This window comes from Triticum urartu, chromosome 2A, assembly GCF_056163025.1.
Source record: "Triticum urartu cultivar PI428250 chromosome 2A, HENAU_Tu73, whole genome shotgun sequence".
NCBI lineage: Eukaryota > Viridiplantae > Streptophyta > Magnoliopsida > Poales > Poaceae > Triticum > Triticum urartu.
The window spans coordinates 597,628,617-597,640,941 of NC_141874.1; the positions used below are offsets into that span (position 1 = coordinate 597,628,617).

General features: G+C 44.8%; 1 protein-coding gene across 2 annotated transcripts; it reads left to right on the forward strand.

Annotated features, from left to right (window-relative positions):
• The first annotated feature begins 7,710 nt into the window (after positions 1-7,710).
• On the forward strand, positions 7,711-11,358 carry LOC125539054 (thioredoxin M2, chloroplastic-like). 2 transcript variants are annotated; one of them, XM_048702417.2, is made up of 2 exons: positions 7,711-8,069; positions 10,737-11,358. In XM_048702417.2, exons 1-2 carry the CDS (start codon positions 7,835-7,837, stop codon positions 11,054-11,056), a joined length of 555 nt encoding a protein of 184 aa, XP_048558374.1. In that variant the 5' UTR covers positions 7,711-7,834; the 3' UTR covers positions 11,057-11,358. The 2 variants fall into 2 exon arrangements, with proteins under 2 accessions (XP_048558374.1, XP_048558373.1); XM_048702416.2 differs by lacking the exon at positions 7,711-8,069 and adding an exon at positions 8,106-9,348.
• The last annotated feature ends 967 nt before the right edge of the window (positions 11,359-12,325 follow it).

Here is a 12,325-nt window from a genome sequence, read left to right on the forward strand (position 1 = left end):
CACAGCCTTATGGTGTGATTCCTTCGGTGTAGCTTGAAATCGGGCACATATGCAAACACTAAGCATTATATCTGGCCTAGATGCACATAAGTACAATAAAGAACCAATCATGGAGCGGTATACCTTATGATCAAAGTCAATACCATTTTCATCAGTGCACATATGGCCATTTGTGGGCATAGGAAATTTGACTCCTTTGCAATCTTGCATGCTGAATTTCCTCAGTACATCCTTGAGGTATTTCTCCTGAGATATGAATATGTCATTGCGTTGTTGATGAATTTGAAGACCTAAAAAGAATTTCAACTCTCCCATCATAGACATTTGATATTCTTCACTCATCATATAGGCAAATTCATCACTATAACGTTGGTCAGTACAGCCAAAGATAATATCATCAACATATATTTGGCACACAAACAATTCACCATCATAAGATTTAGTGAAAAGAGTAGGGTTGAGTGAACCGGGTTTGAAGCCTTTCGTCATGAGGAATTCCTTCAAGGTATCATACCACGCCCGTGGGGCCTGCTTGAGGCCATAGAGGGCCTTGTTGAGTCTGAAGACTTTGTCAGGATTCTTTGGATCTTCAAAACCTAGGGGTTGAGCAACATATACTTCTTCCTCAAGCTTACCATTGAGGAATGCACTTTTCACATCCATTTGATATAAAGTGATATCATGATGGTTAGCATAAGCAAGTAATATGCGAATAGCTTCAAGTCTAGCAACAGGTGCAAAAGTTTCATCGAAATCAATTCCTTCAACCTGTGTGTAGCCTTGAGCTACAAGCCGTGCCTTATTCCTCACCACAAGGCCGTTTTCATCTTGCTTGTTGCGGTAGATCCACTTTGTGTCAATGATATTGTGCTTGCGAGGATCTGGACGTTTGACCAGTTCCCAGACATTGTTGAGCTCAAACTGATGTAATTCTTCTTGCATGACCTGAATCCACTCAGGCTCCAGAAATGCTTCATCTACCTTAGTGGGTTCTGTAATAGAGACAAAAGCATAGTGCCCACAAAAGTTAGATAAATGTGAAGCTTTTGAGCGTGTGAGAGGACCTGGCGCTTTGATGTCATTGATGATCTTTTCAACTTGCACTTCTTTTGCAATGCGAGGATGAGCTGGTTGCCGTTGAAGAATTTGATCAGCATTTTTTTCAGTATTTTCTTCAGGTGCATTAGCTCGACGTTCTTCATGCTCTGGAATGAATTCTTCAGCGGATTCTTCAGTAGGAATGACATCCTCAGTATCCTTGAACTTGATAGTTTCCTCAGGTGTTGGTTCATCTATCACAGTAGGTAGGTGCTCTCTTTGCGAGCCATTAGTTTCATCGAAGCGCACATCTACAGTTTCAACAACCTTGTGAAGAATGTTGTTGAAGACTCTGTAGGTGTGCGAGTCCTTTCCGTAACCAAGCATAAACCCTTCATGTGCTTTCGGTGCAAATTTTGAGTTGTGATGAGGATCTCTAATCCAACATTTAGCACCGAAGACTTTGAAATAACTTACATTGGGTTTCTTATCAGTGAGGAGTTCATAGGCAGTCTTCTTGAAGAATTTGTGAAGATATACTCTGTTGATGATGTGGCACGCAGTATCAATTGCCTCAATCCAGAAACGATGAGGTGTTTTGTATTCATCAAGCATAGTGCGAGCCATCTCAGCAAGAGTCCTGTTCTTGCGCTCCACGACGCCGTTCTGCTGAGGAGTATAAGGAGCAGATAACTCATGAGTAATACCAAGCTCATCAAGATAGTCATCGAGACCAGAATTCTTGAACTCGGTCCCATTGTCACTTCTGATGTGCTTGATCTTCACACCAAAGTTGGTTGAAGCCCTCGAGGAAAATCGTTTGAAGACTTCCTGCACTTCATGTTTGTAAGTAACAAGGTGTACCATGTGTAACGAGAGTAATCATCAACAATAACAAAGCCATATTGAGATGCTTCATTTGAAATAGCAGAATAATGATTAGGACCAAAGAGATCCGTGTGAAGCAATTCAAATGGGCGAGTGGTGGTCATGATAGTCTTCGTTGGATGCTTGGCCTTCTTCATCTTCCCAGCTTCACAGGCTGTGCATAGGTGATCCTTGAGAAATTTGACATTCTCGATGCCAATGACATGCTTCTTCTTCGCAAGCGTGTGCAAATTCCTCATGCCTGCATGACCAAATCGTCGATGCCAGAGCCAGCCTTCTGAAGCTCTTGCAAGTAAGCACACGGCTGGTTGTGGTCCTGTAGAGAAATCAACAATATACATGTCTCCTCTCCTAACGCCTTCGAAGACTTTGGAATTGTCAGCTTCCATAACCACAACACAACGGTACTTGCCAAAGACAACAACCATATCAAGATCACAAAGCATTGAGACAGACATAAGGTTGGATCCTAAGGACTCAACAAGCATGACCTTGTCCATGTGTCGATCCTTTGTGATCGCAACCTTACCTAGACCCAATACCTGACTTTTTCCTTTGTCAGCAAAGATGATATGCTTCAGATGTGACGGAGATAATGGAGCATCCATCAATAGATTCTTGTCACCAGTCATGTGATTTGTACATCCACTATCGAGGACCCACTCAGTGGCTTTGGGTTGATCATCCTGCAGATGAATTAGTGCAGCTTACAAACTCATATACTTCACCAGTGAAGAATATGTCATCATTCATCAGATCAATTTCATCAAACAACAGAACAGATAAAGCAATGTGAGGACGTGAGAAATGAAGGTTCATTTCTTCATGATTAGCCTGCATCCTATCAGGCATACTCAGGTCTCCAGCAAATTCTTCAGACGATTACATACGTCTGGAGACCTGACCCTGCAGAAGAGATTAGTTCTTTTTCTTCACCACCCACATCTGAAGGGGTGGCAAAGAGTTCATCATTCTGCGAGCTCCATACGATAAGGATGGCATAGAAGCCAGTCCATTTCGTTTCACATAAGAGGGGTTAGAATAAGCATAAGAGTAAGCAGAGAAATTCTTCGAGGACTTATGGACATAATAATTTGAAAAATAATGCACATATCCATAATCCTTAAATCTTCCCTGCGAAACAGATGGGTTAGCACGATGATGTTCATATGAGGACTTCGATCCATTTGAGGAATATGATCCATGTGAAGAGTTTGGTCCGTATGAGGACTTGGATCCATATGAAAAATTTGGTCCATATGAAGAATTTGATCTGGGGTTCCTATTCTTCATAGGTGGTGTCATGATGACATTCACCTGAAGATTTTCAAGGCATCTTTTGGGAACCCAGATTTTCTTCATAGAGGAACCGTTCCTGCAGTTAGTGCCAACATATCTAGCAAATACTTCACCATTCTGATTTTTGAACAGTTTGTGGTTGGAGTCAAATGACTCATCATCAGAATGAGGAGATTCACATGCATATCCAGATAGGTTAGATGGATCAACTGGAGGTCCCTTTGCAGCAACCCATGTAGTTTTGGGGTACTGCTCAGGCTTCCAATATGTACCATCAGCATTGAGTTTCCTCTCAAAGGCAATACCCTCTTTCTTAGGGGTCCTGTTGAGGATCTGCTTTTTAAGCACGTCACAAAGAGTCTGATGCCCTTTGAGGCTTTTGTACATGCCTGGCATGTACAATTCCTTCAGCCCTGCATCATCAGTGATACTAGCAATGTTCTCAGATGAGGAATTAGTGATAGCAGAGGCATGTGAAGAATTTGAAACATTAGCAGCATTTGAACATTCAGGTGAAGAATTAGCAGATTCACGTTCAATGCATTTCAAACAAGGAGGAACAAATTCTTCCTGAGAAGCGCTGATTTGGTGATCACGTAATGAATCGTGCTCCTTCTAAAGATCTTCATAACTCACTCTTAGCTTCTCAAGGTCTTGCTTTATTTGAAGAAATTCATAAGAAAGCTTCTCATGATCAGATAAGAGAGTGTTATGTTGATCTTGAAGGGTGCCATACTTAGTATGAAGTCTCTGAAGACTTTCAGCCAAAACTTTTGACTGATCCATTTCTTCACCCAACATATCATCACTCTTGTTTAGCATATAGTGAACTTTTTCCAAAGCTCTTTGTTGTTTAGTGGCAAGGGAAGCAAGCTTGACATAGCTGGGTCCAAATTCATCACCAGATTCATCATCACTAGACTCGGATAGGTAGCATTCAGTTGCCTCAGCATCTTTTGCCATAAGGCATGATGCAGAAGATGATGATTCTGGCTCGAATGTCATCGCTTTGAGAGATTCCTTGAAGTCCTCAAACCAAGGATCATGACAGGTTCGATGACCTTCATAGACCTCAGAGAGACGGTCCCAGATGAGCTTCGCATGATCGAGATGCATGATATTCCTGAACTAATTTTGTGACAGACGGGAGCAGATGACATTCTTCGCCGTGAGGTTGAGAAGAGTGTACTTGTGAATGTCATCAGCTTCCGCCATCTTGCACAGATCGGTCAGACCAATCTCAGTGATGGTCCACAACTCGCTGTTCATCGCCATGAGGCGTTTCTTCATCATGGCCTTCCACTTGGGATACTCGTGACCGTCAAAGATGGGGCATGTCACTTTCGTCATACCTGCGGTCGACATAACTAAAACTCTAGGCGGTTAAACCAAAATCACACAGAACAAGGGAGTACCTTGCTCTGATACCAATTGAAAGTGCGTTATATCGACTAGAGGGGGGGTGAATATGCGATTTTTATGAAATTCTTCACTGAGGAATTTGCCGGTGAGGAAATTCCTTAGCGAAGAACTACTAGCAGCGGAATAAGTACTCAAAACTAAACATAATAGAATACAAGCATAGTCATCATGATGAAATGAAGACAGGCACAGAGTACAGGAAGCGTAAGCACAGGATAACACAGGATGAAGACAAACAGACTGAAGAAATTGAACTGAGGGAATTGAGAAAGTCTTTAGTCAAAGTCTTCAAACACAGATATGAACAAGCACACAACTCAATTATGAGGAAATGAAAGAGTTGAGGAAATGGAACCAGTAAGCTTGGTGAAGACAATGATTTGGTAGACCAGTTCCAACTACTGTCTCAGTTGTACGTCTGGTTGGAGCGGCTGAGTATTTAAACTCGAGGACACACAGTCCCGGACACCCTGTCCAGAACACGCAGCTCAAGACACCCAGTCCTCACTGTATTCTCCTTGAACTAAGGTCACACAGACCTCGTCCAATCACTCGTGGTAAGTCTTCAGGCGACTTCCAAACATTCACAAACTTGGTCACTCGGCGATCCACAATTCCTCTTGGATGCTCTAGACCATGACGCCTAACCGTCTGGAAGAAGCACAGTCTTCAAAGGTAACAAGCGTCGGATCCACGCAGGATCAATCTCTTCAGTGATGCTCAATCACTTGGGGTTTGTAAGTGTTTGGGTTTTGGGTTTTTCCTCACTTGATGATTTTCGCTCAAAGTCCTTAGAGGATGGGTTGCTCTCAAATGACAAGTGTCAGTTTCTCTCGGAGCAGCCAACCAGCTAGTGGTTGTAGGGGGCGGCTATTTATAGCCTAGGGAGCAGCCCGACATGATAAGACATAAATGCCCTTCAATGATATGACCGTTAGGTGGATAGATATTTTGGGACAGCTGGCGCATAGCACAACAACGGTCGGAATTTTGAGTAGCAAAATCCTCAGGGCTATCATGTTCCTCACTGTGTAGGCAATTCGCACTGGCGAATTCCTAACTCCTCAGTCAGAACAAATTCCTCAGAGACCAGAAGAGCTTCGTCTCTGTCACTGAAGAAATTAACCGAGCTGTATGAGATTTCCAATGGCTTCACTCGAAGGGATTGGTAGGTGTAGGATTTTGAGTTGAGCATCACGTGGAAATTTTCCTTAGTATTTCCTCGACCCCCTTTAACAGTACGGTGTTTCCTATGACTCAAGAAAGAGAAAATGAAACTACGAAAACAAAAGTCTTCACGCTTCATGTTCCTCGAATGAATACTAAGTCTTCAAGGTCACACCATTTTCTTCACTTTCAAAGTCTTCAGGAAGTCTTCAGAAATCCAAAGTCTTCAGTCGAAGAACTTCATTTTTAGGGGTCGACTTTCTCTGTAAATATCAAACTCCTCATAGACTTATAGACCTGTGTACACTGACAAGCGCATTAGTCCCTTAACCTATAGGTCTCCAATACACCAAAATCACTAAGGGGCGCTAGATGCACTTACACCTCCTCGTGGGTAAGTATGCTCTCAAGATCACATAGGGCGGCCGTTTCATACCTAGCTCCATAAGATCAAGGGAGCGCATTGTTGTATCATATAGTTACAATGTTGTATATATATGTTGGGTTGTATAAAAATCTGTATAATTGTTGTATAAATCTAGGGCTGTGCAGCCTAAGATGGTCTGAAAGGCATCGTCGAAGGCAGCTGCCTTGTCCTCATAATCGAAAAGGACGTTCCCATTTACAATGATCGTGGGGATGAAATTTCCGCATGACTTCCATTCGCGGCAGCGTTAAACAACTTGGTGTTGGCGTCTCCCGCTTACAGCCATCGCACTCTAGATCTTCGCCTTGCAATAGTACGCTCCAGGGACGACAACCCCTACACCGTGAGTTTGAGGCCTCGTTTGGTTGCATGGAATCCGGGGCGGGGGGGGGGGTCCCTGCCTTTTCCCTGTGCGGGAAAATCACCGGTCGAACTGACCCGGGTAAGCCCACGATGCCATCTGGTCACACACGAGGGGGAGGGATCCCTGCCCGAACCACGTCGTTTCCATGGGGAGAAAAGCCACGACCCCATAGGCCGTGGAGAGAAGCCACGGCTCGAGCGAGACGAGCGTGATAGGTGCGTCGACCCAGATCCAGCGCCGCCTCCGAGCTCCTCCGCCGGCGACCAAACCTACGCGTCTGGCCCGCTTCGTCAGCGACCGAAGCAACGCCCATGACCCCCTCCCTCCGGTGCCCAGGATCGACGACCCGCCAGCATGTCCCTCCTCCACCCCAGGCCGACGGTGAGTCCCTCCACTACCTGGTCTATGTTGGCATCCCTCGTCGAGCTGCCGGCCCGATCTGACCTGCGTGGTGACTTTTCGCCAACCCTGTAGGTCGTCAAGGAGAAAAGCAGGTGTGACGCTTCTTTGATCTGCGGTGAAATCACTAAAGTCCTCTTCGGATCTTGTTGTCTCCTGCATGGCACTGACGAGACCAAATTCGGTGGAGCCGTTTCCTGATGTGATGCGGGTGATAGTCATGTTCTTGTAGAGCTGCAGCTGTGGGAACTCATCCATCTCTCCAGTGATGGTAGCCGCAGCAGCGCAATGGAATAATTGCATTGGTAAGAAGGGCGTATTATCCCCATCTCTGCCAAATGGTGATGTGAAGTTTCCACGGGGTTATTAATTGGTCAAGAACATTCTACCCAGGGTACCATTTCCATGGAATTATCTCCCCTTGGAACCAAATGAGGCCAGGGTACATCGCTCCGGGGGTGATCACTGTTTCTAATTCTGATACTGCCAATCTACCTGCGCGGTCTCTCTAATCTCCCGTGATGTGAGGATGCTGGCAGCAATGTGCCGTACCAACTTTCCCCAATCTCTCGTGACAAGTTAGCGAAAGCACCAGCTCACCGCCGCTGGTTTTGCAACGACCAGCCGGGCCAGGCGGGCGGGCCCAGCCCGAGCCCCCGGCGCGCGAGGCCACCACAGGCGAGGCGAGCAGCAAAAACAGCCAGCCAGCCAGCCACCCCCGCCCGCCTCCCTTTCCGTCCGTCCCCAACCGTCCCCCTCTCGCTCGCATCACAACAAACGCGCTCTCGCCCAGCTTCCGGAACTCTCCCCCCGTCCCCGTCGCCACCGGCATGGCCTCCGCCGTCTCCGTCTCCCTCGCCGCCTCCTCCTCGCCCCTCGCCGCCACCTCGCGCGCGGGGGCGGGGGCGCCGCGGCCCCACCACGCGCTCCCGCCCGCCCGCGGCCCGCGGTCCCAGGCCCAGGCCCTCCGCGCGGTCTCCGGCCCCGCCGTGAGCCGCCGGTGGGGCGTCGGGCGCGGCGCGACGGTCGTCTGCGCCGTCCAGGGCCAGGACACCACCATCCAAGGTATAACGCGCCAGCTCGCACGATCGGCCTGTTGAATTGTTGATCCGTGTTCCGTATGAGATTTGGTCGTGCTGAAATACTGATCCGATTAATGCGTCTGCGTGGATCTGCTGCGTGTTTTCCGATGCATCTAGGCATGAGATGAGGCTTTGCTTTCAGGATTAGGATTTGCTTCGGGGAATCGGCCAATCATGTCTTGGGTCGCTTCCACGCGGGTCCCCCAACGTCGAGTTGTTAGGAGCATAGCAGCGATGTGGACGCGAGGCTATGGATTTTACCCCGTTTGTAGCAACTCGACGTTCGACGTCTCTGCTGCGGTGCCAGCGTATACGTGCCTACATGTCTTCATGCATGCATGAAGCATCTGCTGTCTTGATTTGTAGAGCTTGCGCCTGAGTTTCCTGGGAAGCTCGCTGTACAAACCAGCGCGCTGTTGGTGTATTCAGCTGTGTCCTGTGTGCATGGGCAAACTTGGGCTGCTTTACAACTATTAATGTTGTCACACATCTGGTTTTATGAGGGATTGAGGGGCACTTGTATCTAAATATGGAATCGCATAAATGTTTAATGTGAGTTATTGTAGATATGCTAGACTGTTCAATAGTTATTCAACTTATCGATACCTGCGTGTCTGGTTGATGGAGATTTGTTACTACTGTGCCTGAAACACTGCTACATTTAAGGTAACGATGCTGGACCATATCATTGACCCTGAGAGGACTGAACGTATTTCACATTAACATTATTCCCTTCAGTGTAATTGTGTTTTCTTGCCCAGTGACACATAAATGAGCAAATATCGGATCTTTCCACCATTGTTTTCGAGTCGCGCGACTAGTCGATGAGTCACAAAAAAATGTTGACTCAATAGTGTCGACTAGCGACTCGAGTCGCGACTAGTCACAACTGCATGCTCGACTTTTTCTGAGTCGCTACCCCATAACGACTCATCGATTCGAAAACCATGCTTTCCACAGAAATCTTCTTTTATCTTTTTTGGAAACATCGTACTCCATGTGATTGAATTCCATTTTCAGTACTCTATCTGAGGCGCTAAAGTCCATCCGGTCGCCCGTCTTTGACCGTGATGGTATGTTGGCACGTTTTGACGAGGTGGTCTTCGTGAAAAAGTTTGGCGGCTTGCTCGCCTGCTTGGAGGCAGCTAGTCCTGGGTCTGGCAAGGCGATTGCTTGCCTCCTAGCGGAGGAGGCTTCTACGGACAAAATCAAGAAGGTGAAGAAGGCTCTCAAGAGCATAGGCAAGAAGAGTGGCGCCATTGGTAAGGCGTCAGCGGCTGCTTAATGGATGATACTCGGTCTCTTCACCCACCATTTCCGATTGGCTCGTCTTTGTGGATTTGGTGGTGTCCGTTGTCTTCAACCTTTGTTTCGTTGGGGGTTTCTTTGTGACGTAGAAGTGTGAGGGATCGTGGTTGTTTTGTCTTATGTATGTTTGTCGGGTTGACTGTGGGGTCATGGAGTTTCTTTCTTAGCAAGTATGTGGTCTATATGTATCGGTTTTCGCCCTGTTTTCCTTTAATTGACTGGGTAATTCTCTTCTTCTTAATTAATCGATGAGGCAAATCTTTTGCCTCCCTTTCGAAAAAAAAATCCTTGCAGTATAGAACACTTTGCTTCAATGACTTGCAATACAACCATGATATTCTATGCACTCCCTCCATCCCAAAATAAGTGACTCAACTTTGTACTAAAGTTAATACAAAGTTGAGTAACTTATTTTGGGACAGAGGGAGTATTTACAGAAGTAATGAAATACAAGTTCTATACAAGATATGGACATATTAAGATGAATCTTTGTCTGCGGTGTCTAAAACTTGAGCTGTTGGTGTATTCAAGGAGTAATCACAGCTTTTTGGATATAGACATCTTGTGATTGTAACCTCGTATTTCTGTGATGGTGCAGTCAGAGTCTGTGGAAGTTCAAAAAAACTGATATCTTACACAAAGCAACGTAAATATACTCATTTCTGAACAAAAGAGCAATCACTGTTAGTGCTACATTAATGTAAATGCTATGTGCCTTCTGAAAGAAATATACTCGTCTATGTTAATAACGACAAGTTAGTGGCCCTAAATCAATATCTGACATGGAAATGCCATGCGCCTTCTGCTGCTGAAGATATTCCTATTCCTGTAAAAGTGGTTTTATAGATCATCCGTGAACAGATTTTTCAGTCTGGTTGGGATTTCGCTGATCTACTTTAGGGGTCGGCCTGACACTTTACAGTGATTAGAACTTTTATGGGTGTTTATGCAGATATCGTGCTGTTTTTGGACTTAAATTTGTGTTTGAATCCTCTAACTTTTCAAACTCAACCAATTTGGTCTGGTATAGGATCATTGGACAGAGAGGCAACGGCATGAAAACAGTGCCAGTAGTATTGCTTGTTAATGGCTGGAGTTAGCTTAGCTTTCTGTTTATCTATTCGTTTCATCATTCAATGTTCATCAGCATGAAACAGTAAAGATTTGGTTTTGCCAATTACTCTATATTTTCTTCAAGCTACTTGATCTGGACATTTTATTTGGGGATCATACAACTTGTGAAGTTAGTTGATTTGGTTTTTTCTTCTTTCTGTACGTCAGCAGTTTCATTGATTTATGTGTTCTCAATTGTTCATTGTGATACTGTCCATTTGTTTTGTAGTTCCTGATGTCACAAAGACAACATGGCAATCACTTGTTATAGAGAGCGAGATTCCAGTTCTTGTTGAATTCTGGGCTTCATGGTGTGGACCTTGCAAAATGATTGATCCAGTTATTGGTAAGCTGTCAAAGGAGTATGAAGGGAAGCTGAAATGCTACAAGCTCAACACCGATGAGAATCCAGACATAGCAAGCCAGTATGGCGTCCGGAGCATCCCAACCATGATGATCTTCAAGAATGGCGAGAAGAAGGACGCGGTGATTGGAGCAGTGCCTGAAAGCACACTGATCACATGCATCGAGAAGTTTACCGAGAGGTAAAACGCTGAACGGCCCTCCTCGGCATTCCATGTCCATTGTTCAGTCAGACCATCGAAAACTCGACGTCATCTGCGCAATCTTTCTATACGTGCGTTCACTTGTGTAGATAGTATTGGAAAGTTGCTCTCTGTACCATCAATAAATAGAATCACAGAAGTGTTAATGATAAAAATCCCAAGGAAGCCTGGTTTCATTTTGCCATTCTTTTGGGCTGTAGATATGTAGTATGACGGGACTGTTAAGAGTCATGTTCTGTATTATCATGTCACATATTCCGTCAGTTGATGTGATCGTTTCCCTTATGAACTGATGAATCTGTGATACTGTTTCTAGATCTTGATTGTGAGCACTGTTCCCCCAATCAAAAGGTTCTCTGATCTTTTAGATGGCTGTGGATGAGATGCAGATGCGCTGGTTGGATGGAACAGACTGATGCCTCTTTGCTTTTTCAGAGGAAAATAGTCGTAATCAGAGTATATTACTGATCGATCAAAACAAACAGAACCCTGTTTGGTAGTTACATTGAATTCAGAACAGGCCGAATATGTACGTCTGATTCGATCGCATCGTGCTGAGGACCACGAGAGGTGTTAAATCGGTCGGCGGAGAATTATGATTATTGGTGACATGACATTGCACATCAGCTGGCTGGAACTGAAAGCATATCAACGCCATTTCCCAGTTTATCTGGTTCATTTTCTTGACATGAATCGTGACAAGTCTCTTCATTTGGGGAAGCTTCGGGCTGTGTTTGATAGCAAAGTATTATATAAATCAAAGTATCAAAAACTACAGTAATTTTGCCTGTAGGTGTGAGATACCATAGTTTTATCAAAACAGAGTATTTTGCAGTATTCATAATACATAGAACCTGTTTGACTGTTGCCGCATAACGCTGTAAATTTTGCTGTTTAGCCGTTGTATTCCCTCCGGTCCTTTTTAGTCCGCATATAAGATTTGACTAAAGTCAAGCCTCGTAAAGTTTGACGAACTTTATAGAAAAAAGTACCAACATTCATAATCTGAAATCAATATCAATAGATGTGTCATGACTTAAAGTTTCATATTGTATAACTTTAGCATATCAGATGTTGATATTTTTTTATATAAATACGGTCAAACTTTGTGAAGTTTGACTTTAGAGAATTCTAATATGCAGAGTAAAAAGGACCGGAGGGAGTATTTAAGCACTCAGCAGCTCTGTTTAAAAAAAAGGTTTGGAGTTCTTTTTTTATGAAGAGAAAAACTGCAGTTTGCTCAATACTATAA

Excerpts from the sequence above, each read along its gene's own strand:
- LOC125539054 (XM_048702417.2), top strand. The coding sequence starts at position 7,835 with ATGGCCTCCGCCGTCTCCGTCTCCCTCGCCGCCTCCTCCTCGCCCCTC. Across the intron at positions 8,070-10,736 it reads CCAGGACACCACCATCCAAG|TTCCTGATGTCACAAAGACA; the intron begins GTATAACGCGCC and ends TTTGTTTTGTAG.